General features: G+C 39.3%; 1 protein-coding gene across 4 annotated transcripts in view; it reads left to right on the top strand.

The window, feature by feature from the left end:
• Positions 1-27,082, top strand: part of EPB41L4B (erythrocyte membrane protein band 4.1 like 4B) — a 247,130-nt gene that overhangs the window by 110,174 nt on the left and 109,874 nt on the right. For all 4 annotated transcript variants that reach the window (XM_078153049.1, XM_021004573.2, XM_021004571.2 and 1 more), the window contains exons 7-13: positions 3,924-4,044; positions 16,541-16,628; positions 16,896-16,984; positions 17,608-17,677; positions 17,770-17,939; positions 21,274-21,383; positions 26,412-26,442. In XM_078153049.1, coding sequence (XP_078009175.1) covers positions 3,924-4,044; positions 16,541-16,628; positions 16,896-16,984; positions 17,608-17,677; positions 17,770-17,939; positions 21,274-21,383; positions 26,412-26,442 — 679 coding nt within the window. The remainder of the gene's footprint in view (positions 1-3,923; positions 4,045-16,540; positions 16,629-16,895; positions 16,985-17,607; positions 17,678-17,769; positions 17,940-21,273; positions 21,384-26,411; positions 26,443-27,082) is intronic.

The raw sequence follows: 27,082 nt of genomic DNA, 5'->3' as shown, positions 1-27,082 counted from the left end.
ATGATATGCTCAGCCCATCTTGAGATAGGAGCTTCAATCTTATGCCCCAGGAGCCTTAATCATTATCTTCAAAATGATAATTTCAAGGCATTCTTTGAATTTCCTCTTTTCCTACTTTGATTTTTTTTTTCTTTTTATGCCCCTTTGAATTAAAATCAGCGTTTTTTGCCTTCTTGTATTTTTCATTCTTCTGAATGATCAGATCTTTCTGGAATGGACTTATTGGTGTCCTTCTCTTTGCCTTTCTGTTTTATTAATTCCAAGGTGAGATACAATTATTTGGCTGCTCTGCACATACCCTGGGCTATCCGTTAGTCCATGTGTGGGGATGGGCATGCATGCTGTTTCTCTTCTAGTGGGCCCCATGTACTGCTCTGGCTTTGCACTGTTTTTGGAATGAGCAAGCTTTCCTCATGGACTAGTCAAGGGTGGGGAACCTTCGGCCTCAAGGCCACCCATGGCCCTCAAGTGCAGCCCTTAATAAAAGGATTTGTTCTGTAATACTTGTACTCAGTCAAAAGGCTGCATCCAAGGACCTGGATTAGTCCTTTGGGATGATGGAAACAATCTCAGGGAACATGCATGGGGATGGGCCTGTGTTCTGGGCACTTATAAAACGACCTGCATGATGAGCTCCTCATTGGTCCTTTCATGCCTGTGGTTGTGTCAAAGATGATTGGCATCTGAAATCTGGAAAAAAGGCACCTTTCAAGCGGGCTAATAGGCTAAATTACTCATATTAGGCTAGTTGAGGGAGTGGGGAGAAGAGCTCCTCCTTCTTTTCAAGGTGGCCCTTTTGTTAGGTCACAGCCAATACCATCTCTCCCCCAAACCTCTAGTAGTTGGGGAGGGGATCTTCTCCCCCCCCCGCAATGGTGACTGTGCATACATGAGATGGGGAAGAGAAGTGAACAGGAATTTAAGGATCTACTATAATCCAGGCACTATGCTAGATGCTTTACAATCATTTTATCTTCACAACAGCCCTATGATGTGGGTGCTATTTTACAGTTGAGGAAACTGAGGCAGACAGACAAAGATGGTAGTGAGAACTTGTTCTTGCCTGACTGGATCCCAAGTCCTTAGGAGTCTCTCTGTTGTGTTTCTTTCTGTAAATACAGGTGACTGACCAATGAGCCTGAGGCGGATATTTCTAGCCTTGGCCCCATGAGCTCAGGAAGTCAGAAGCACTCCCTGTGGCAAGTTAGCACTGAAGAATTCCTGACTTCTTGAGCTGCCAAGGCTTGACACATCCATGTGAGGGTCATTATTAGGTCAGCTGTGACCATGGAAAGAAACAAGAGGAAAGGGAGGGGAGAAAGATCCCCTCTCCAACTACCAGAAGTCTGGGGTAGGGGGAGCCTTCTCCAGTCGTCCTGATTTATATCTGGCCACTGGACCCAGGTGGCTGTGGAGGAGAAAGTGAGGTTGGTGACTACATAGCCCTCCTTCACTTAAATCCAATTCACTGGCAAGTCATGGCATCTTCCTGTGATGTCATGGTCCTTTTTGAGAACAAAGGACGAATAACAGCAACTGGAAGTCTCGCAGAAAGTTGGTATTGGCTGGATCCCAACAGAGAGGCTACCTTGGAAAGAGGGAGGAGCTTTCCTCCCAGCCCCTTTATGTAGTTTACTAGGGGGGGGGGGGGGGCGTCGGCACTCTTCCAGACTCAGTTGAAATCTTCTAGATTCCTCTTATCTCAAGATGGGCAAGCATACCATTAATTAGATTAGGCCCTTCTAACAACCACAATTGAGGAGTTCAGGGTCAACCTGGGAGGCTGGGCTAGAGAGGATAAGAATTTTAAATCAGCCAACATCCTTCATCTTTGATTGTAGCCATCCCTGTCACGAGGACTAAGGGACTAGCCATTCTGATCATTCATGTCCTTTAGCAAGGACCCACAACGTGGAGCCTTCCCTATGCATGTAACCTGGGATGGCTCCCATCATCCCAGATGTCAAGTCCAGGGAAGGGATTTCTTTGTTGTTTCAAAGCAGAAGTCCTTCATTACTAAGCCAGTGTAACCCATTGGAAGTGGCCACGATGCAGGCTCAAAACACCTGCTTTAGGGGATGGCACCCATGGGTCCATCCATGAGCATGCTGTGGTCTCCACTGTACTTATGCCAACTGTAATTATCCTCTGTTTTAAGCAAGAGGTAACTGGCAGCTGGTTTGACTTCCTTATTTTCCACTAGTATTATTTTCACATTCTTATACCCACAAGCCAATCCCCTAAATGGTCTACTATGCTTGTTAGGATTGTTAACACAACACAGAGTCTTATGTATCAAATCACAAAGTCCCTCTTATCTCTTGTTTCATTCCTGAAAAGAATGTACAGGGGAATCCACCCTTGGTCTGCTTCATAGAATCACCTTGAGGTTATTCCTACCATCCTGACCCTTTTTCTTCTTTTACATTTTCAACACCAAATGAATAAATAACCCTGTTTTTCTCCTTAACTGAAACTTATACCATATATCTTTCTTCAAGAGATAGTAGATTATCACAGCTGTGTTCCTTGGTTATTTATCCTGATTAAAACCCTCCTACCTAGCCTTCTGTTGCTCTCTTCCCTTTTGAGTCGGTCTTCCTAAGAGCTCTTCTCTGTTAAAAGGCCCGTTGTCGTCCTCACCCCTCCAAAGCTGCATAGGCATTACTCTCTCTTCCTCTAGTTCTCTTTCCCTCCTGTAACCTTGAAAGGGAGACAGAATAAACAAAATAATCCCAGCCACCTCCCCATCCTTAGCTAGCTTTTCAAGCCTACCGTCCACTGTCTTGTTCTATTTTTCAGCTTCTTCCTGATCGCTTTTTGCTTCTAGGTTTCCATTTGTAACTGGTCGCTGATACTCACCCCCTTCTTCCGCTGCAGCCAAGTAGATTCAGTGCAGAGCTTTGCCTCTCCCCTCTCCCACAGGTTTGTGCCTGTTTGTAGCTTCTGTACTTGCAGTGATCCTTCCTCCTTTCTCCTCAAGGTGCTGCATGACCCGTTATCACCCCATCCTCTGCTTCATCCACTCCCGGGCCATCTGCCTCAGTTACTGCAGCAACTCCTACAGACTGTCACTGGTCTTCTCTCTCACTCCACAGCCTGTCATGACATTTATTTTTTCTTCCAGTTTCTAAATGCACCAAATTCTTTACCAATTTTTAATAGGACTATAAGCAGAAATCCTGGCCCTGTCCCATTTTAAACTTGTATTAGTGAGCAGTTGGCATTTCAGTTGAATGCTAATAATGTACCTTGACGTGAATTATTATGCATAATGACTTAGAATTTCTATGCTACTTTCTGCCTCACTTTATTCTGAAATCAATCCCGCGAGGTAGCAATATATTAAAATCCTTATTTTACACATGAAGAAAACTGAATCTCATAGAGGTCAAGTGACTTGTCCAAGGTCACACAGGTAATGAGTGGCAAAGATAGGACTTGAACCCAAGTTTTCTGATTTCAAGTTCAGGGTTTTTTGTTTTTTTGTTTTTTGTCTTTTTGTTTTTATAATATCACTTTGCCCCCGCTAAAGGAAAATGTAATCCAAGGTGAATTTGCATGGTATAGAATTTGGGGGTGGGGGAAATGTGTGTGTGTGTGTGAGTGTGTGTGTGTGCGCGCGTGCGCGTGTGTGTGTGCCTTGTGACCATTTCAAGTTGATAAAAAGAGAAAGCCAGAACAATGTACATCCATGAGATTTACTGTGGACTTTAAGGTATGTATATGTTTCCATGCAGGTATTTGTGAAGCTCACGAGTTAAATTTTATCCCAGTGAGGTTATGTAATATTTTTAAAAGGTGCACAGCAGATTTAATTGCATATAGTATCTTTGGAGTTTGTCATCGTAGTAACTGAACTTGTTAAATATTATCTCTCTCTCTCTCTCTCTCTTTTTTTTCTTCCCTTTGAAAAATTACAGCGGAACTTGGGGAGTGTGAACTTCCGGAGCACACGCCTGAACTAGTGTCTGAGTTCCGATTTATTCCAAATCAGACTGAGGCAATGGAGTTTGATATCTTCCAGAAATGGAAAGAGTGCAGGTACTTTTATGCTGGAGTCTAGTATTCAGTCACAGTCTAAGAAATAACTTTTTTTTTTTAGTGGACGTAAGTATATGAAGGGTTTATTTCCTCCAAAAGTAAAACCAGCTGTGCTTATAAATCCAAGTCTATATCTGCATCTACATCCCTGACCTTTCAGTCCTGCTGTAGTCCTGCATCTCTAGCTGCCTTCAAAGCAATTTTCATTTGGATCACATGCCATCGCTTGAAATTCCCCGCTTTCAAATCCAAAATCATTATCTCCTCCCTATCTAATCCTCCTTCCAAACTCCAACATTTTTGTTCATGGTACCACCATTCTTTCTTTTAGTTTCCCATGCTAGAAACCTTGGTGTTGTCTTTGATTCTTCATCCCTTAGAACTAATCTGCCATCAGATTCTTTTGTTTCCTTCAAACATGTCTCAGATTTGTTATTCTCCATTCCTGTGACCATCACCATAATTCAGACTGTCATTGTCTCATGCCTGGATGTCACCTCAACATCCTCCTGACTGCTTTCCCTGACTCTGGTCTCTCCGTCTTGTGACCTTGCCTCCAAAAATACTGCTTGCATCATATCATCCCTCTGCTTGAGATCATAGAGGCTTTCTCCAATTGCCAACCACATTAGTCCTAAACTCCTCTGCCTGGCTTTCAAGGCTTTTCGTGACCTAAAGCTATGGTGTCCATGCAAGTTTGTTTCTTAACTGTTCCCTTGCTTCTGCTTGGGTGGGTCTGCTGTCCTCGCTGTCCCCACTTACTCCTTGCTCGTTCTGCCCCTCTGCTTCCTTGCTCATGCTGTTTCCCCTGCTTGGAATGCTCTCCATGTTCCCCCCTTGCCATCTTTCAAAGCTCATCTCAAGTTCCATCTCTTCCAGAAAGCCTTCCTTGACTACTCCAGTCCATGGCTGTCTCCGGCATTTGCTTAACTGTTCTGACACTTCTGTACTGCATAGTATTAGACTTAATCATACAATGTCTTAGTATACTTTCAATTTTTTTTTTCACATGTGTTAATCTTATGCCCAAGAAGACTCTAAATAACTTGAATACCCTCTTGAAGACAGGGATTTCTTCTGTGGTATCTAGTATAGTATTGTAAATATCGTAAATGCTCTGTAAATACTTGTTCATTGACTGGGTGGCTGAGTGATAAAGCTTTAGGAACTTACAAAAAGATTCTTGATCTCAGCTTGAAAAGCTGAATTTTTAGTTCTAACCTAGGGGTAGGGATAGATTGTAGTTAGACTCTTTTCTTTAATTATGTGAGATATGTTCAATGAAGAAATTCAGTTTTCCAAGGTAAAATGTGAATTATCATCTTACTGTCCTTTCAGCTATCTGGGAATTCTCTCTCTCTCTCTCTCTCACACACACACACACACACACACACACACACACACACACACATTTAAATAATACAGTCACATGATAAATGTCCTGACTTGAGAATCTAGAAGTTGATCATCTTCTTCATCCACCTCCCTTATTCTCCACTGCATTTTGGGAGCAGAACTTTTAGATGACACCTGGAATCAGCCTGAAGCAGAGATGGTTCCTTCTCTCTCTTTTACTGATAGGTACTTTCTGTGTGGTAGAATGGCATCTCACCTTCTACTGGTTGACATCTTCCCTAGCAATGGTTTTATTAGTTTTCCTTTTAAAGGACATCTTGTGCAGCTGCTGAGATGTGCTCACTAAATCCTTGTTGAAAGAATAGAGTGAAAATCAATCTTTTTTAATAGTATTTTATTTTTTCCCCAGTTATATGTCAAGAAAATTTTTAGCATTCATTTTTTACAAGATTTTGAATTCCAGATTTTTCTCCCTCCAATCCCCTCTTCTGAAAATGGTAGGCAGTTTGATATAGTTTATACATGTTCTACCATGTAAAAATATTTCCATATTAGTCACAGTTGTGAAAGAAGAAAGAGATCAAAGAGGGGAAAAAAACACGAGAAAGAATAAAGTAAATGAAAAAAATATGCTACAATCTGCGTTCAGAGTCCATCTTTTTTATCTGCATATAAAACCAATCTTCTTTATGGTAACAGAGACCTAATGGAATAGTTGCCTTTTCTGTATGTGTAACTAGGAATTTGAAAAAAAAAATTATTAAGAATCTTCTGGTAGATGGAGGAGAATTGATTCTAACCTATAATGAGGCAGTGTGATGTAATGAAAGGAATTCTGGAACTGGAGTCAGGAGATGAGGGCTTGAGTCTGACCTCTTCTGCTTCTCAGTAGTTGTGAGACTTAGTTTCCTTCCATGTAAAATGTGGATAATATTACTAATACTACCTATTTCAAAGGGCTGCATAAGCTGTAAGATACGATATAAATATGAGTTATTATTCTGGGCAATTTTCTATAGACTGCTTACCTGTGCTTCTAATTTTAACTGCACTCATTTATAGAGCTGACTGTCACACTGAGTTCACATTTGGGAACATATCAGTGAAACCTAAGGGTATGCTGTTTCTTGTGCCAAGCCCTTGTGCATCCCAGAACCTGACCAAATGCTTATCTCTTTTCTTGGGATATAGGTTGTGGGGCAAGAAGATGACCTGGGGAATGTTGGTGGTGAAGACAGGGAAGATTTAACCTATTCTAGACTGGCCTAAGAAGCCAGGGATTGATCTTTAATGAGTCCAGTTGTTTCTTGGCTCTCTTGAAGGACCATGGGTTCCAAGGTTGAGATGGAGCCCCATGGTTGTGAAAGTGACCTGGGAGAGGTTGTCCTCCTTGGAATTGTCTAGGCCAAGTGCAGCAAAAGGTTAGAGTGGACATCCTAGGAGCAATCCTCACCCCAAATTACCCCAGTTACCCTAACCTGCAGTCAAAATGCAAATCTAACAAAATCATCTGCAGAATGTAAATCAGTAGTCATTTTTTAAAAAACAGACTTTTTGAGGATTTTTTTCTTTTCCTTTTAAAAGCACATCAGTTTTTTCAGCGTTTAAAATTGTCATATGAAAGTGCAGAAGAGATCGTTGTTAGGATTTTAAAAAAAAAGCATCTCTACAGCATCCATATAGAAAATCAGAACTAGAGAAGGAACCCAGGCAATCCTCTTATCTACATGTCCTCAGTGCTTCCAAATGTGGCAGGAACCAGATTAAAATGTAATTAGGAATAGAACTTGGTTTCGTCTAATAGAGTTTTCTAAGTGAATATGCTGCCCCCAGAGATCCTTATATAGGGTTTAGTGGCCTCCTTTTCTGTTGGAGTTTAATATGACTGATCTAGTGTCTCTGTGTTCAGGAGGGTTCGTTGCCTCTGACATTGGCACAATGAAGAGAATAGGGACAGGTTTAGAAAGCCTTGGTAAGACGACAGCAGCCGTGGACCTTGTTACACAGAATCATTATTGCCCCATCCTTTGGTATATCTTGTGCCTACAATGTACAAGACTTTGCCCAAAGACACATAGTGCAGGGAAATGCAGACACGGGGAATCCTATCCATGTAGGCTCCCCAGCGTCACCGTTTAGGTCTCCCCTTTTGTTCTTCCAGCACATTCAGCTTAATAGTCACGCTGAACTTTTAAAGGGCTAGTTTAGGGCTACCAGCAAACCATTACTTTTGTTCTTGGATTTGTTGAATTGTTTTAGTCACGTCTGACTCTTTGTGACCCCATTTCAGGGTTTTTTCCTTGGCAAAGATACTGGCATGTTTTGCCATTTCCTTCTCTAGTTCATTTTACAGATGAGTAACTGAGGCAAACAGGGTTAAATGACTTGCCCAAGGTCACAAAGTTAGTAAGCCAGATTTGAACTGGTGAAAATAAGTCCTGCTAATTCCAAGCCCAGTGCTTTATCCACTGCACCACCTAGCTGCCCCTGTTGTTAGTTAGACCCCACCGAAACATCAAAATGGGAGAGTAGCTTATGTCTGTTAGGGCTACTGCTAACATCTGTTGCCTTCCTCTTCTTCCTCTTCCTCCAACTTAAAATGCCTTCATTTTTAAATGGTGAAATTAAGGTCTAGAGACCAGACTAAGCTTGTGTCATGTGAATCATGCCAGATATCTTGGTAATATACACATATAGTAACGGCCATTTTATTCCTTAAACTTCATCCAAACTATTTCCATTTTGCAGGAGAATTCTCAATCTGAGATGAATTAACTTCTTTCGTCTTAGCTATATCTTTTATTATTCTGCTTCTGTGTTCTAAGCCCTGCCTTCTTCTTACTGATTGAGTATGTGTTATACTTTCTCAAAAAAATTCATTGATTCATTCATTCAGTGATTAATGTTTAATTAATGATTAATGTTTCCTATGGCCAGAAGTCTGTTGAGTGATGCACTTGGCTCCTTAGGTCTTTAGGTTCTTATTAAGAAAAGGGCTTTACTTGGTGACAGTAATTTAGAGTTGATAAAAAGTGAAACAGATTTCCCTTCGTCATTGACTTTGGAGTAAGCACTATTTGTTGTTTTCCCATGATTTCTGTAGAAGTTAGAATTAGTCACTCATGTCATAATTCCTCCATTTCAGAGACTAAGACCTCTCAAATCATAGGATCAATCAATAATCCATCAGCAGACATGTATTAAGCACCTACTATGTGCCAGGCACTGTGCTAAGCACTGGATCATAGATTTAGAGCTAAATGTTTAAATGTATTTTGTATCTTTGACAACTGAGCTTGTTCCATGCCCACGTCAACCATGTGAAAACAACAAAGGCTTATTGATTATCCAGAGTAAATCAAATATGCATTCTGGCTCTGGAGCCTCTTTCTGTAAAAGTCCAACTGGTTCTTCTCTTCCCTTACCAATCCCTGTGATCTCTGACCAAGATACACCCTCTGTTCTGAACCTGTTCCTAGCAACGACCAACAGCGAGATTGTTGGGGTAGTGGAATATGGCCAGTGTGGACTATTACATCAGCTTCCTCATTCCTTAGAACCTAATTGATAGCAAACTGAGCCAGAGCAGTGTTCTATCTAGCTTAGGTTTCTCTGCCTGACAATGGCACAGATTGTGGAAGACTATGGTTTGTTCAACCTGAGGGTTTAGCACTATATCCCAAACTCCCTTTGATGACTTCATGACAATTATTGGTATTACATTATGTTTGCTTGCTCAACCCTTCAGTGGAATATTTTTGCTCTAGACATCATGCCGGTGAGCTACCTTAATGTAGTATAAACCATTGCCCCACAGTTTGATATAAAAGACTGGTCAAACTTTTCCAATCTTTTATTTTATATCAATAATAGATGTCTATGTAGGAGGTAGGGAAGGATGAGGTAGCTTGGTACCGTAGATGGAAAATGGCTATCTTGTGCTCCATCTTCCAAGTTCTATTTCTTAAATATACCAGCAGGTCAGTCAGCATCTCTGTGCCTCAGGCAACACTCCGAGTCTGTACCAGATTCCAGGCCTGGGAGGAGCTAAGCCACTGGGTTCTGGCAGTGCCAGGGACCATGCAGACTAAACTTATTCCTGGCTCCATTCCTGCTGCCACTGGACCATGCCTGGAAGGCACTGAGCACTAGCCTCTACACTCCACCCCACTCTTACTCTTGAGAATTGTAGTTGTATCAACAATTCCACTGCCTCTGGAAAAGATGTGTCATTTGACAGCCCTATTATTTAACCATGTTTATAGCTTCCCAGGTTATAATTCCTTTTCCTGGCCACCAGTACCCTATTTGTGTCCCCATTAGAATGTAAGCTCTTCGAGGATAGGGATTGTTTTGCTTTTGTATCTCTAGCAATTAGAAGAGTGCTTGGTACTTGACCAGAATTTAATAAATGATTTTTCATTCATTCATTCATTAGTTCATAATTTGCAAAAGAGTTAAGGGCATTAGGGGGGTTGGCCCCCAGCTAAGTTGTTGAAATCACAGAAGGAGCAGGTTAACATAGATAATATAGTGTCATTGTGTTAAACCATTTGCAAAGATATATATGTGTGTGTGTGTGTGTGTGTGTGTTCGCACAAGCACACCAAACATTTCCCAAATTCACTGCTAGATGTTAAGGGTAGGAGGACAAAAACAGTTCTTGCCCCCAAGAACTTACATTCTGAGGCAGCTGGGAAGGAAAGTAGAGCGCTCGGCCTAGAGTCAAGAAGACTTGAATTCAAATCTAGTCTGAGACATTTACTAGCTGGGTGACTGTGAGGTGAGGACTCTAACCCTCTGTTCCCTCAGTTTTCTCAACTGTAAAATGGCAATAACAATTGCACCTATCTTACCAGGTTGTTGTAAGGATCAAATGAGATTTTATTTGTAAAAACACTTAGGAGAGTGGCACACAGTAGGTGCTTAATAAATGCTTATATTGTATTGAGTTGTATTCATTGTGAAAGTGAGTTTTGGATGTTGCTGAAGAAGTTTAGCAGAGAAGATGGAGGAAAGTGTTCCAGGCTCATGGATGAGAAAAGGAAAGAAAATGTCTTTACTTGGCCGGAGTGAGTGCAGCATTTTTCCTAGGGAGTAACAGAAAGTGGAAAGAAAGAGCCTTGAAGTACAACTAAAAAGTATAAATTTTGTATGAGGCAATTAAATGTAAAGTCATTTGACTGAGGGGATCCAAATGGCACTTAAGGAAGGTGATTATGGTTCTGGCATATGAATTAGAGTGGACCATGGTAGAAGCACAGGATCCGTGTAGGAAATTCTTGGGTCTGTAATAATCCAGGCACAAATGATTGGAACTTATAGGATTGCTAGTCTTTGATATTGCTGTGTCTGAAAATGACCCCAGGGTTTTTATTGTTGTTGTTCAGTTATTTTCAGCTGTGTCCGACTCTTCCTGACCCAATTTGGGGTTTTCTTGGCAAAGATACTGGAGCGATTTGCCATTTCCTTTTCCAGCTCCTTTTACAGGTGAGGAAACTGAGGCAAACCAGGTTAAATATTTATTGAGGGTCACACAGCTAGTAAGTGAAGTCAAATTTGAACTCCGAAAGCAGAGTTTTCCTGATTTTAGGGCCCATGCTCTATCCACTGTGCCACCTACCTGCCAGGGTTTTTATTACAAGAGGTTCTATCCTACTTGTCATTAAGATTTCAATATTCATGATTTTGAGGATCCGTGATTTTATTCGCGTTAGTACTGCCCAGACTGATGAAAATCACCCACCCTTCATGCTTTAGGACAGGCCTGCACAACCTGCAGACCACTTGCGGCATGCCAAAGGATTTTCTCTACCCAGAATCCTTTGGCATGCTGCAAGCAGCCTGAGGGCCAGAAGCAGACCATGGGCTGTGGGTTATGCAGGCCTGCTTTAGTAGATAGTCTTCATAAATTGTCATGGATCCCCCCTGCCCCACCCCCAAAATAGAAAATCATCACCTAGTAGCCAGCCCTCTGGGGATGGGCCTTTCCAGTGTTAATTTGGCCTTCTTCAGACAACAGATTCTTGTTTGCCACTGGGCCAGTACTCAAGGCCTTTCTAGTTTGAGAGGAGCTGCCAAAGCATGACCTTGGCTGGTGTACCCTTCAAGAGCCCATACTAGAATGAGGCAAGAGCGGGTCCTCCAAATTGGAGCAGTGGTAATAGCAAGACTTCCATTGGTAGAGTCCTTTAGAATCGTCCAAAATACTTTCACATGTTATGTCATTTATTTCTCATAATATCCTTTTGAGGTTGGCAGGGTGAATATTGTTATTTTCATTTTATAGATAAGGAAACTGAGTCTCAGAAAGTCCCTTTCTACGTAGTCAAATCGGGACTAAATCCTTAGAATCTTAGAACTGGAAGGACTTGAGGTGATCTAGTCTCTTTTTCTACCCATTACAGAAAGGAGGGAAGGAAGAAATGAAGTATGAAAGGAAGGAAGGAGGGAAGGAATTTACAATAATCTCTGCATCTACCAGGGGCAGCTAGATGGTGCAGTGAATAGAGTGCTGCCAGGCCTAGAGTCAGGAAGACTTGTCTTCCTGAGTTCAAATCCAGCCTGAGACACTTACTGTACTAGCTGGGTGACCCTGGGCAAATCACTTAACTCTTTTTGCCTCAGTTTCCTCCTCTGTAAAATGAGCTAGAGAAGGAAATGGAAAACCCCAAATAGGGTCACAAAGAGTTGGACACGTGACTGAAATGTCTAAACAGCAACTGGGTTTACCTCTTCACATTTTGAATATAGGAATAGAGACAAGACCTGTGATTTCATTAGCATAGGGAACTCCCAGGTGAGGAAATTCCCTCTGCCAGTGTAGGTGGTGATGTTCTCTGCAGTTTATGGTCTCAGAGAGTTTCCTAGAGCATTATGAAGTTCATTGATTTGCCCAGGGTCAGACAGCCATTGTGTGTCAGAGGTTACACTTGAACCTAGTATTGGATCTGAAGCCACATTCTATACCACATATCGCATACTATACCACATTCCTACTTAACATAGATTTTTCTTAAAATTCTTTTTGTTTTTCTCCTAATATTTCCAGTTCATTCTAAGTGTTAGCTTTCCTAACACTTCTTAGAGTTCTGTGACCACTGTTTTGTGGATATCCTTATTTTTATTCCTCTTTCTTCCATCATTTCTGTGTCCTTTTAAAATCCCATCTGCCTTTGTAATTAAATAGATTGTTTCATGGTTGAAATCATTGTATTATCAGAACTTTATTTATTTTAAGAATCCTATGTGCTTTTTCCTTTTTTAGAGTCTATCGTTATTGAAGCAATCTATCATTCCTAAGAACTTAAAAATGTTTTTTTTTTAAGTGAGGCAGTTGGGGTTAAGTGACTTGACCGGGGTCACACAGCTAGTAAGTGTCAAATGTCTGGTCTGAGACCAGATTTGAACTCAGGTCCTTCTGACTCCAGGGCTGCACTATGCCATCTAGCTGCCCCCCTAAGAACTTTTAAAAATCTAATTTCTTAAGGTCTGGGGCACCTGTCTAATTATGCCCAGTGTTCCTTTCCCTGGCTCTTGCTCTTTCTAAGATGATGCAATCACTTTCTTTCAATGTTCTTGTTGCTTTCATTCCATCAGCTAGTTCTGTTTTGTTGATCAGAATTAAATCTGAAGTAGAAATTTCCCTTATTCCTTAGTCTGCCTTCTGAGAGGTTAAATTGTCATCAATACCAGACAAGAATTTTTGAGATGCTCTATTATTTTTTTCAGTAGATTGACAGGTATATGGACAGTTAAAGACTCCCGTCATGCCACTGATCTGTATTGGTAATTAATATTAGGGGGAAAAGTCACCCATATTTTATGTCTGTGGCCAGGCATCTGATGACATCCATCCACTATGATAGAATGTTTTCTCTCCTTTTATCTTGATCTCAGTGGTATATCACCTGTTTATTCTTAAGACTTCTGAATTTTCTAATGGGCTCAAGACATAATTTCATAAATACAGACATACATCTATGACATATTCTCTTCTGTGATTAGATTTGTTTCTTTTGAACAAGTTATATTTTTCCATTTTCAACCTCCATTGTCCAGTCATGAATCCTAAGCCACCAAGTCGCAGTTATTGCCATGAAGTAATGTTTACCTTCTCCCTTCTCTGTACATCCTTATACAGACCTCTGAGGCCATAAGTATTGTTTTCAACTCTTTTTCCTAGTTCATTGTTCCTTTTGCTGTAGTACATTGCCTCTTGAAAAATCAAGGGATATTTTTCTTCTGTTCCTTACATCAGAGTAATCAATTGTTGGCTAATTAACCAAGGAACTGCAGTTCATTTGTCTTAATTTACAAGGGTACCCAAGAAGGGATTGGGTTGGGGGACAGAGTTGAATGACATTGGAGATGAATATATAGTATGTCGTGTTATGAGCACCTAATTTAGAGTTAGAGGATTTGACTCCTAGCTCTCCTACTTTTTATTATGTATAACCATAAATAAATCACTTCCCTTCTCCAAGTTTCCAATTTCTCAGGTCATCAAGATAGCCATGTACGAATCATTCTATAAGAGACAAAAGTAGGAGGCAGTGTGGTATAGTGGATGGAACTCTTCCCTTAGAATCCAAGGACCTGGGTTCAAATCTTGCCTCTGTCACTGCCTGCATGACCTTGGGCAAAACATTTGACTTTCTTCGGCCTCAGTTTCTTGATCTCTAAAGTAAGAGGGTTGGAATACATGGCCCTTGGGGTTCTTCTAGCTCTAGATCTTCATAATAAGGTTTGAACTGCCTGCGTGGGACTGCTTCAGGCTGTCCAGAATGTATGAAGCCTGGATTTTTATAAAAACCATGTAGGGTTTAATTTTTTTCAAAAAATTAGCCCCAATCAATAATAAACTTTCTTTGTATATAGTGTGTGGACTATTGGTTACCTTTTTCTATCCATACCTGCATACCTATAATCTATGAGCATTTTTCAAGTACAGTACTCATGGACCAGAATTGAGAGACATAGAAATGTAGAAGACATTGCCTCTGCCTTAATGTGGGTAGTAGTAGAAACTGCTCACAGGCAGTGTCCATACATTATCAGTAATAAAGTGTGTGTGTGTGTGTGTGTGTGTGTGTGTGTGTGTGTGTGTGTGTGTGCGTGCACATAAATATACATTGAGTGAGCTTTCTCTTTCCTAACAGGGTCAGGCAATAGTACAGTATCCTTAATAGTAATAACAATTATTATTAATTACATTACTTTTTAAAAGAGTCTTACTGTATATATCATTTGTGGATTACTAGTTGACAAAGAATTAGGATGAAATAAAATACATTATACTAAACTAATACTGTGCTAAACTAAATGTGTTCATTTAGATCCCTATTAGTAACCAAGCAGACAAAGCAGTTGGATTTGAGTGGAGGGTGGAAGTTGACCAGGCAACCACTATAATAAGGAAGTGAATGCTGGTCTCTTATTTTTGCTTCTGATTGTGAAATTAGGCTGCCCTAATCTCTCAAATGACAAAGATAAGGCCAGAGGGTAATTGTGCTGTTACTAATGCAAAAGAATTTAGTCATGTTTAGGGAAGTTGACCAGTACTTTTTTTCCTCTAGCATTTAAAAAAAATATTTTATTTCTCCTCCAATTATATGTAAAAGGTTTGTTTGTTTTCAAAATTTTGAGTTCCAATTCTATCCTTCCTTCCCCTCTGTTTCCCCTCCTTGAGACAGTAAGCCATCCAGTGTAGGCTGTACGTATGCAATCACGTAAAACATATTTCTATACTAGATTGACCAGTACTTCTAAAGTTTGAAATAAAATTTCGATGTGGAAAGAAAGTGACTGGAGGCAAAATATTAGCCAAGAGGCTATGAGCTGTGGTGGAAAGGACAGGTGGGTATGTGAGCGGATGGATGAATGCAAGTAGACATTGTAAAGGAAATATTTGAGCATCTGTTGACTGATTAGTTGTTGAGGGTGGGGGAAGAGTCAAAGATAACTTCAGTATTGAAGCCTGGGTAACTGGGAGAATGGTGGTTTCATGAACATAAATAAGGAAATCCCAAGAGAAATCTAGAATTTCCTCAATTTGTCTGAGAATTCCTCTTAGGGTACCACTCCTAGGCATTTGGGGGAAGGCAGGGAGTGTTGCGGAGTTTGCGCTCTGTAGAAACCTCAGACAAAAAAAGCTCTTATAAGTACTATGGTAGATTTTTGGAATGCTATTTTGCCACTGTTGACAAGGTACAAATAGCCCTCATGGTGGAATGTGGCGCCTCTACAAGGTAAATAAGTATTCCTGAATGTGCTTTGTCTTATAATGTAGTAGTTTAAAACCAAATTGCAGCATCAAGAAAAAAAAGGAAAACACCTTCCCTAGAGCGTTTGCAGTAATTTTTATCTCAAGGGACTCACCCCCCAAAACATAAAAGCCCTAAAATTGCACCATTTAGCTTTATCCAGATGTTCTACATAATCACAAAGTATGCACAAACCAGTCTGTAGTGACAAAAATGTAAACTTAATGTTTCCTAGAGCCAAAGTAGGCTGAGAGCTCACTTAGCAAAGCTTCTCTCTAAAAACAAACAAACAAACAAATAAATAAATAAATGAACAAATGTTTCTTCAATATTGAATATTTATTCAATTGAATATTTATTCAATAAATGCTTGTTAAATAAATAAAAGAAGAAGACCTCAACACTGGATTTAACAAACTATGTTATCAGTGCCTGTGTGGTTAAATTTATTATACTAAGTATGTTAATTCCCACTCAGTCTTTAAAAGCACTTTTTCAATGTAGAAAAACCTTAACATCATAATTCTGAAAAATAGGTGTTGCTCACCTATTTTATAGAAAAGCAAGTTGCCCTCATTTCCATGGGATGGCATTCCTGTGCCATGGTCTTTAAGATCATCGGTTTTAAAGTCATGTTGCATTTTCATAGTGGTAGGCATAACTGACATTAGCTCTTGGTATTTCCCTGCAGGTTAGATGAGATTAAGAAAAGGTTTGGGTACTCCATGCCCCCATACCCACTTCAGGAAAATGGCAGGCAATTCCCCTCAAAAGGAAGGAATCCAAATCTCCTACAACAGAGTCTTGAGGTGGCATTGAAAATTCCCTTTATTTTTGTGCAGCAGCTTACACAGATCTCTATTTCCTTTGTAAAGGGGGAAGAGTCCTGCACAGGCTGAACTTTCCTATCTGAACAAAGCAAAATGGTTAGAAATGTATGGAGTAGACATGCATGTAGTTAAGGTAAGATATGGAAAAGCACCTTAGTAACTAAATGACCTTAGTATACCTGCTGTTTGAAACTTAGAAACAAGCCTTTGGTAATACATTTTGTATTCACTTAAAGGAGTACTGGAGACTGTAAGTTTCTTGAGGTTAGGAACTTAATATTATATAAATGTTGAATCTCTCTCAGTGCATAGCACATTGCTAACTACTTTAAAAAAATGTTTATTATATTGAATTAAAACATTAAACCTGTATACTGATTGTCGCTTCTTTTGTTTGTAGGGAAGAGATGGCTGTGAATATGCTCTTGGTCTAACACCAACAGGGATATTAATCTTTGAAGGAGCTAACAAAATAGGTTTATTCTTTTGGTAATTTAGCTTGTCTAATATTATTTTAAATGTGTTCTGTTTTGTGGTGTAATGACATGTTACAGTGGATGATAACAACATTGAAAGTTAGCGTGGCAGAGTGGACAGAAGGCTGACCTTTGAGTTAGGCAGATGTAGGCCCGAGTCCTCCATCTGCCCTGACAACTCTGTAAGACTGTACATAACATGTGAGCTCTTGATTTCTGTCGCTGAAGAGATTTGCCATACTTGGGACTTTTCCGTAGTAATAAAATCACCAAAAAAGAGAGAGAGAGAACATTGAGGTGGTTTTACAAAACCCAGATTCATTTCTAGAAAACTGATGTTATCACATTAATCTCCCAAATTCTGGATGGTCCTATTTAAATTAAATTGATTCATGTCAACAAAACACCACCAGAAGGTTGACCGTAAGATGATGAACTTTTTTGCCCAAGTAGTTGATGAAACTATCTTCAGAGGCATGAATGTCTTGTAATTATCATTGGCAAAGTGATCCTTGAATTATTGAATAAAGTTTCACCTGGGTTAAGAGTTTTAAACAACAGAATGGTAATCACTGGTTGGTATATGAATTGCTTGTATTTATGATTCTACTGTAAAAATGTTTTCTCTGTAACTAGGCCCAAAATCACTAAAATGGATTTTAAGAAGAGCAAATTAACCCTTGTTGTCGTAGAAGATGATGACCAGGTAATTTCTGTGCTCACTTTTCTGTCTTCATATCAACCCTTCACTAACATCAGGTGTGCAAAACTAACAGGATGCTTTATTTTGTGTTTAAGGGGCGAGAGCAAGAGCACACATTTGTCTTCCGATTAGATAGTTCCCGGACCTGCAAGCACCTCTGGAAATGTGCAGTTGAGCATCACGCGTTCTTTAGATTGAGGACACCAGCAAATAATAAATCCAACAGATCAGACTTCATAAGGCTAGGATCACGATTTAGGTTCAGGTAATTAACCATTTGTCTTAAGTTAAGAGACTGTTCCAAAAAATTGTTGTTCAGTCGTGTCTGACCCTTTCTGACCCATTTGGGGTTTTCTTGGCAAAGATACAGGAGTGGTTTGCCATTTCTTTTACCAGCTCATTTTACAGATGAGGGACTGAGTTACTTAAGTGACTCGTCCAAGGTCACACAGCTAGTAATTGCCTGAGGCCAGATTTGAACTCAGATCTTCCTGACTCCAGTACAGGCACTCTATCTGATGTGCCACCTTGTTGCCCCAAAGAATGGGACAGGTTTATCCATAAGAAAAGCAAATGTTCTGAGGCAGTAATATAGGACTATAATGCCCCAAGCAAGGGAAAGGTTGCTCTAGTGAGGCTACATCCAGAGCATCATATCTACTTCTGATGGCTTTGGGCAATTCTGCCTCACTTAAATCCAATTCACGCACAAGTCAAGACATCACCCACGATGTCATTGCTCCTGTTTGAAAATGAAGGATGAACAACATTCTAGAAAGGATGCTGAGCCTGTTCAGCATTGGTGAGGGAGCTGCACACTGCTGTTTCAGGACTGGGTGAAGGCATAGGGAATGTTTAGCTTGGAGAGAAGACTTAGGGAGGACATACTAGCCATTTGCAAATATCAGAAGGGGTGTCATACAGAAAAGGAAATAGACCTTTTGTTTTTCCTTTCTTAATTTCAGAAGGCGAAACTTGGAGATTTGGTTGGGAATTATAAGGAAGCAGATTTTGGTTTAATATAGAGAATGAGATTTATTTTCAATGAGAACTAATAGGATTAGATTGTTTCTAGAGGTATTAAGTTGCCTCTATGTGACTGCTTAGTGACAATGTTAATGATGACATTCTAGTCAGATCCAGATGATGAGGGACTCTCCCAAATTTAAGTCTGTGATTCTGTTAGAATGTCAGATTTAATCATAAAACTTTTCAACTGTGAATGCAATCATAGATTTTGGACCTTTTCCCACATAATACATCTCATTAAAATCTGTTTCAAATTACAGAAATTACCCATTTGAAAACATTGGCAACATGAGGAAATCACTGTGGAACTCTTAAAAAACTGGGCATTTTCTGTTTTCTTTAGAGGTGTTTGAAAGTATGCAGAAATATAAAGGCAAATTCTCTTAAAGAAAGAAACATTTTGTGAGAAGCATCTGATAGCTTATAAAATGCTGAAAGAAACTCACTTGTATGTTTGCACTCATCTTTGTAAGTGAGTGGCATGCAATGAGTGTCTGTGTAGGAGGGGGAGTCTACATGATACAAAGGAAAAATGATGTATTTGTAGTCATGGGATCTAAGTTCAGAACTGAGCTCTGCTCCTTTATGACCTCTGTCACCTCGGACAAGTTACTCAGCCTCTCTGGACCTCTTTCTCCTCCTTTATAGTCCATCTATAAAATGTTGCTGCTGTTCATCCTTTGTTCTTGAATAGGACCATGACATCAAGGAGGTGATGCCCTGACATGCAAGTGAATTGGATTTAAGTGAGGGAGGCTGTGCAGAGTCACCAGCTTCACTCTCTCCCCTGGAACCATTTGGGTCCAGTGGCCAGATACGGCTCACAACTGGAGATGGCCCAGGATGCAGTGGGAGACCTTGGCCTTTTCGAGCTAAGGTCTTTAACAGGTTTTGACTGTGGCAGCACCTATTCAGTGATTAAGGCTTAATAAAAATGAGCAAAGAATGACCTCTTAAAAAAAATTAAATCTGGGAGGGGAAGACCCTCAGGGTTTCTGGCCAAACCAGAAACAGTTGTTATTTATGTTCATTCTAAGCCAGTCAGGGCCCAAACAATGACCAAGTAGGTTTTGGTCTGGGATCAGAATGATTTAGGTTAAGGATGATCTTTTAGAGAAAAAATGAAACAAACAAAAAAAGTTTCAGTGATTAAAATTTACATCGTACGTGTGCTGAATGACACCCAAGATCATTCTCAGCTCTAAATCTGCAATCTGATATGTGGTTGCCACAGAACTCTTCCTGATTAGGCGACTACCACAGGATTTGACAGAATCAGGGAGTCACCCTATAATCTTCTTTTCCTTTGCTTTGTCCTTTGGCCATAAGGAAAAGATCAGGCCATCAAAAGAAAAGGGGCAATTTGTGGGTCAAGTCACTATGTAGTGTGACACTGAATTGTCCTTGGGAGCACTAAATAAATAGAATTTTGCCTTCTGTCTGGTAAACTGCAAGCCCAGGTAAGAGCTGCAGTATCATTGGAGGCCTGAAAATGGGCAGATGCTAGAAGAAGCATCAAATTTCTGAAAAACTCTCTAGAGGCATGGAGATTTTTGATATCTAAATTACTCTAGGTCAGAGAACTAAATGTGATTGGGAAAGTCAAAGTTTAAAGAGTAATTAATAATGACTGATTTTAGGAACTGAAGCTGTCTGTATTTCTGTTATTCTTTCTCTGTATATCAAATCTTGTACAATAAAGATAATAATTGGGAATTTGTTAATGATTTGTAGTAAATTTTTTTTGACCTGAGGGTGGTCTATTGGAAAAGTATGGTACTAGAGTCAGGAAGACCTGGCTTTAAATCTTTTCTCTGAGACTTGTGTGACCACAGGCAAATAGTCTATCTGAACTTCAGTGTCTTAATATGTAAAATGGGAATATTAATAGTATCAACCTCATAGGCTTATTGTGAGGATCAAATGAGATTATATATATAATATATATATTCTATATATGTATGTATGTATGTATATGTGTATATATGTGTCTGTGTGTGTGTGTATATATATTATACATATATATATATACACATATATGTATATATATATGTATGGTGTGTGTATATATATATATATATGAAGTTTTTCATAAACCTTGAAGTTTTATATAAGATATTGGTTGTTATTATTTTTGTCATTTCTTTTAGGAAAAGCACAAGTAAATGGATCATATGCTACTTTTTAAGAAATTCAATTAGTTGTTCCTAAGGTAAAAGCTGTACATCCAGACTATGGAGTTGTAACCAGATACTACCATTTACCTGGTGGTATTTCTCTAAATTTTAAGCATAGTGCCTTGGAGGAAATTATCAACTTCTAGAAGCTTTAAATCCAAACTTATTAAGTCATGGAAATTGTCATAGGTCACCATTTTGTCTCATGATAACACACTGACCCATAAACTGAATTTAAGATTCAGTTGAATTCTCGAACAATTATACCTCATGGTTGAGTTGAAACAGTGATCCTATTCAATCCAATCAAAAAATCCATTTCCATATAAATTCTTTTGCTAATATATTCTAATAAAGTTGTTAATCTACAAAAAAAAACCCTTTATTTTCTAGTGGGAGGACAGAGTATCAAGCCACTCACGGGGCTCGGTTACGAAGAACCAGTACGTTTGAAAGAAGACCTAGTAAACGGTACCCATCACGGAGACATTCAACTTTTAAAGGTTGTGTGTTTTTCATTCTGTCTCAAATAGTGTATTTTTCTTTAACTCATCAAATGCAGTTGTAATGCAAAGTCTGAACTTTTTATTTTTAGACTAGCTACTCTCATCCTAGAGAAGTAGAAAACTTTATCTTGGTAGCTCCCAGACAAGTTTGGTCAGTGTTTGCCATGCTACTATTCCCTTTTGCTCTTTTTCTTTTATGTTTTAATTCTGTCCTCTTGACCAGCCTTGTCTGTCACTATCTTATCCCTCCCCATTCTTTCGTGAGCAGGCAATGGGGGTCTCAGAAGTGTCTTGGGAAAATAGCCATTTTAATAGTGAGAATGAAGTAGCTATCTCACCTAGAATAAACATATATTTTGTGAAAGCAACAAGCTAATATCCCCTGCTATTGTGCCATGAAAATTATAATAGGAAGGGGGAAATGATTGGCCAGTGAAGAGATTAGACTCAGCTGGGAGAAAAAAAAAAGAGGCACATGATGATTGAAGTGTGGGTGTATAAATTTAAATACATGGACAGACATTAATATAAACACTTGAATACTTTTTGGTTGGATTTGTGAAGACCCTCCATAATCTGTCCTTACACAGTCATGATCCCTCTTGGGTCGTCTGAGTCCTTTGACCTTTCAACAGACAAAATTTATTGCCCACATGGCTCCACACCATCATCAAAGTAAGTTATGTGTAATTGTCATCAGCCTTAATTCCCAAAGACCTAAAAGGACTCTATATAACTTTTGAGTCCTTCCTAACAGAAACAAGCTATTTCATCATAGTTATTTACAACTTACTCATAATAGTTAAAGTCCCACGCACTCCTCTTCACCAGTTCATAATAATCAAATGAGGGAAAGAGATGTTGACCCAGATTTTCCCTTCCTTTGACAATAAGGTGGTCTATTGCAGCTTTCGTCTCATCTTCAGAAAAAGTCCCATGCCCGGTACCTTTGTAAACACATTAGAGCAGCTAGGTGGCACAGTGGATAGATCACCAACTGTGAAGTCGGGAGGACCTGAGTTCAGATTCAGCCTCAGACCAAACACTTGACACTTATTAGCTGTGTGACCCTGGGCAGGTCACTTAACCCCAATTGCCCCCCCCCAAAAAAAAAAGAAGAAGAAGAAGAAGGAAGATCAGCCAGTCTTTAACAGCAAAATACATTAAAAGGAGGGGAATATGATTGAGATAGGAATGATGAGAGAATAATAGGCAGATACAATAGAGGAACATTATTAAGCTTGTGTGATTAATGAGGTTGGCTTGATTTATGGTGAAATCGGTGTTACAGGTTTCATAATTGATATGGTTTAATAACTTGTATGGTGTTAAATTATATTAATCCCACTGTAAGTTGTCCAGTATTAAAGGGTAGGAAGCCATAAGTCAACCCTTGGGAAGGAACACAGAAAAAAAGCACCAGTTGCTGGTAGGTGGCTCATTATAGTCTTTCCCCTAATTGGTGAAGAAAGGGAAAACCTTCAACAACCTTGTTTCATCTTCCTCTCTTCATCAGCTTGTCTTCATGCAGTCAACTATGTATATGTCTAATAAACCTTTGCTTCCTCCTGTTATCTCCTCTAGCTGCCATCTTATTTCTTTTCTTTCTCCTTTATTTTACTGACAAATTTTTTGAGCTCGATTTCACTGGCTGCCTCTGTTTCCTCATTACCCTGTGAGGTGCTCTGCCGTCTGGCTTCTCTCGTATCACTTTACTGAAAATTCCTTTCAACAACTCCACATTCTGCTGTTTTTCTTTAAACTTAATCTTTTTTTTTTTAATGTCTCTGCTGCATCTAATGCTATTAACCAGCTCTTCCCTTGGAGGGTAGGGGGAGAAAAAGCAAGAGAGCCGGTGTTGAACCTTGGAAAATTGTGGATATAATAAGTTTCCTTTTAAAAGAGATGGCATTAGAAGAAAGGGAAAACCCATGCATGTAGTCCTCATAAAAGAAGGGGCAAGAAAAGTGTCAAGAAGTGGTTGTGTCAATGCACTATGAGAAATTTGAAGAAGGAAAGAAAATTTTTGCTTCAGTGAGAAATGAAATTATGGGATATTCCATGGTGCATCTGAGTTGAGCCTTGATGGAAAAAATGGAGAAATTCAGCAGATGGCAGTTGAGGTAAAGTAGGGCATGCCTAATCTAGGAATAAGCAAAGACTCAGTCATTCGCCAAGCATTTATTAAATAGCTTCTAAGCATCAGGCACAGAGAAGACAGGAAAGGATAGAATAAAATAAGAAATGAAGAGTAGTGGTCTAATTCAGCGGAAACATGAAAGAGAGTCTTACTGTGTATCTCAACATTAAGTTTCACATTTGTCCCTTTCCCCCCATTCACACAGAAGTTACTGATAGCCCAAGCCTCATCACCTTTCACTTAGGCTGCTATAATAACTCGCTAATTGGTTCCCTTTTTCACTCTCTGCTCTCCAGTCTGTCTTCCATGCAGCTGCCAAATTGATATTCTGAAAACACAAATCTTAGCCCTTAATTCAGAAATCTTCAGTGGTTCCCAGTTGCTTCTAGGGTTGAATACAGAATCCTCAGCCTGACATTTTAGGTCCTTTATTCACCATCTGGTCTCTACCAACCTTTCTAGACTTCTTTCATGTTGTTCCTATTAAATTGGCCTGCTGGCTGATTCCTCTTCAGAACATTTCCACCTCCTCCCTCCATGCTTTTTTGTACAAGTGGTCCCCTAGGTTTAGAATCCTCTCCCTTTTCATCTCTGCCATATAGAATCCCTCATTCACAGTTCAGGTACCATCCCCCCACTGCAAGGCCTCTCCTGACCCTCCTGATTATTGGCACTCTTACTCTCTTGAAATTACTTCATATTGGGGCATCTAGGTGGCACAGTGGATAGAGCACTGGCCCTGAAGTCAGGAGGACCTGAGTTCAAATGTGGCCTCAGACCAAATACTTAACACTTACTAGCTGTGTGATCCTGGGCAAGTCACTTAACCCCAATTGCCTAAAAGTTAAAACAAACAAACAAACAAAAAAAAACAGAATTGCTTCATATTTTCTTTGCTATGTACATGGGGTGTCCCAGTTGAACCTTGATGGTAGAGTTTTTTGCTTTTGTTGGTATTGCTAGCACCTCACCCAATACCTTCCACATAATAAATTTTTAAATTAGGTCGAGGCAGGCAAATAGGTTGGAGCAGAATCATGAAGAGCTTTGAATGCCAAAGTCAGCAGTTTATCCTTTGTTCAGAAGGCAACAAGAAGTTGCTAAAGCACTTCAAGTGGAGTTGCTAGAGAGGGCATAATTTAGAATCAAGAAGATCAGTATGGTAAGACATGTAAACTATTCCCTTCTCTCTCTCTATCCAAATTCTACCCATCCTTCAAGGCCAGGGTCAAGTTCCATCTGTTCCATGAAGTATTCTCCTTCATTAGAATAGGACTCCTTTATATATCCGTTCTCTGAACCTCTCTGGTAACACTTAACCTATATCAGAGCTTGTCTGTGTGTGTGTTTATGTTGTGTGCATGTTTTTCTACTCTCCCCTAGTAGACTGGAAGCTGCCTGAGGATAGGAACCTTTTCTTATACTTTGTATTACACACCATGTCTGGGCATGTAGTAGATACTGAGTAAATATTTGTGGACTAATCATTAAATTATAAGTAGTGCCTGGACTAATCAAGGTTCAAAATAAGGTAAGAGAAAATAGAATCTCTATTTTAGGAGAACTTGAAATATAAATAAAGAATTTCATTGATGGGGCCTAAGAAGCATTTTACATTGCATGCTGTTTTAAGGAAGAGGGGAGAGGAGGGAGGGGGAAGAAATTGAGAACTCAAAATCTTGTAAAAGTGAATGTTGAAAACTAAAAATCAATTAATTAAAAGAAAAAAGAATCATTTTAGGACTAAAGTAGAGCTAAAAGGGTTTGAGTTTATCTGCTTATTCTGATTTATAGAAATATTTTAAGTATTTCCATGTAATGGACATGATTTATTATCTTTTTTATTATTTCCAGTAATAATAAATAACGATGTTTTATTATTTCTGATTTATTACATAAAAGATTTGATATATAACTTAATATAATGCCAGTATATTAATTTATTATTAATTATAATAGTTGTCACTTATATAGTGCTATCACGTATATCACTTATTATTATATCACTTATGTGTTAGCTCATTTGATCCTTACAACACCCCGATGAGATAGATGCTTGTTAGTATTCTCGTTTTACAGATGAGGAAAAGTGAGACACAGAGAGATCAAATTAATTGCCCAGGGTTAAACAGCTAGTAAGTATCTGAGGTAGGATTTGAACTCAGGTCTTCCTAACTCCAGGTTCCACACACAGCGGTCGTTTGCGTATGTACACCTCCTTCATCCCTAAATTTGTGAAGTCAGTGAAGGCAAGGACCAGCTTGTATCTTTGTACCTTTGTATCTTTTCTAGCACCTGACATAATACTTGCATGTGATACATACTTAATAAATGATTAAATGATTATTGAATAAATGATTCTTTGTATTTGGGGAAGATTATAGGAGAACTTAAGAACAATAGAAGAGGAGACAAGAAAGACAAGGAAAAGAAACAAAAGAAAGTAGAGGAGGTGACCAGCCAGGGGACGTCTGTAGTAAGTGTTGAGAGTTGGAGAGGACCAGAGACTTTATGTGCTACTAAAATAAGTGTGTCCCTTTCCAGGAAGAATAGTTGACCTGTGCTAGATGATTCTCAATTCCCTATCTCCTTTCCCCCACTCTGTTATCACTCCCCTTTTCTCATTCCATCTGTGGAGTGATGGATAAAACACTGAAGCATTTGATTACACTGTCTCCGAGAATGAAGAACCTCTCTGAGCTTAAGGTGATATAGACAGCTGTGGTGATTAGAAAAACGTTCTTGTGAAGATGTGCTTCACATAAAGAATTAGTTTTCTTAACCTGCCTCTTTCCAACCTGTCTTAAAGCAGCTTCTAAAACTGTGATATTTCTTCAGTTTCTGGAATATTGGCTTAACTTTTTTTTTGTTTGTTTGTTTTTAAGCAAACAATCCAGTGAAAGCAGCTCAACTATGGTAAGTGTTACCCAGATCCTCATGTACAAAACAGTGGTTGTGACTGGATATGGAGGACTTCATTTTGCTCTTCTTTATTTTTCTCTAATACATCGAAGTTGTAGATATTGATCCTAGATGCCATTTTCATTTTCCCTTTTCTGTTTCCTGAATCCTGGATGACCATTTGTTGGTGATGTTGGAGAGGGGATTCCTGTTTAGGCATGGGTTGATTGAGATGAAGTGTTGAGGTTCCTTCCAGCTCTTATCTGCTCTGATTCTGGTGGAGAGAACACTGTACTTGGGTCAAGAGGCAGCTGAGGGTTTGAATCTAGGTTCTGACATTTAACCTATGAGATGTGAATTTAGGCAAATCACTAATGATTTGCAGACCTAGTGTCCTCATTTACAAAATTGGAGAAACAGTACAATGAGATAGTAGTCCTATCTCGTGGGGTTATTGTCAGGAAACAACTTTGTAAAATATTAAATTAAATGTGAACTGCTACTGTCATCATGCCTGTGGCTCTCAGTAGGAAATTATTTTTGTAAAACAGTATGCTTGAAATTATTAGTCAATGAGCATTCAGTTTTTGGAAGCTTTCATAATCATTCACCAAAATTCAGTGTGATTCAACCAATGTCTATTAAGTATTTGTTA

Source organism: Phascolarctos cinereus, unplaced genomic scaffold (genome assembly GCF_003287225.1).
Source record: "Phascolarctos cinereus isolate Bilbo 61053 unplaced genomic scaffold, phaCin_HiC Scaffold_4;HRSCAF=312, whole genome shotgun sequence".
NCBI classification, from domain to species: domain Eukaryota; kingdom Metazoa; phylum Chordata; class Mammalia; order Diprotodontia; family Phascolarctidae; genus Phascolarctos; species Phascolarctos cinereus.
Note: the sequence above shows the minus strand (reverse complement) of the source record. Positions and strands in the feature narration are given on the sequence as shown.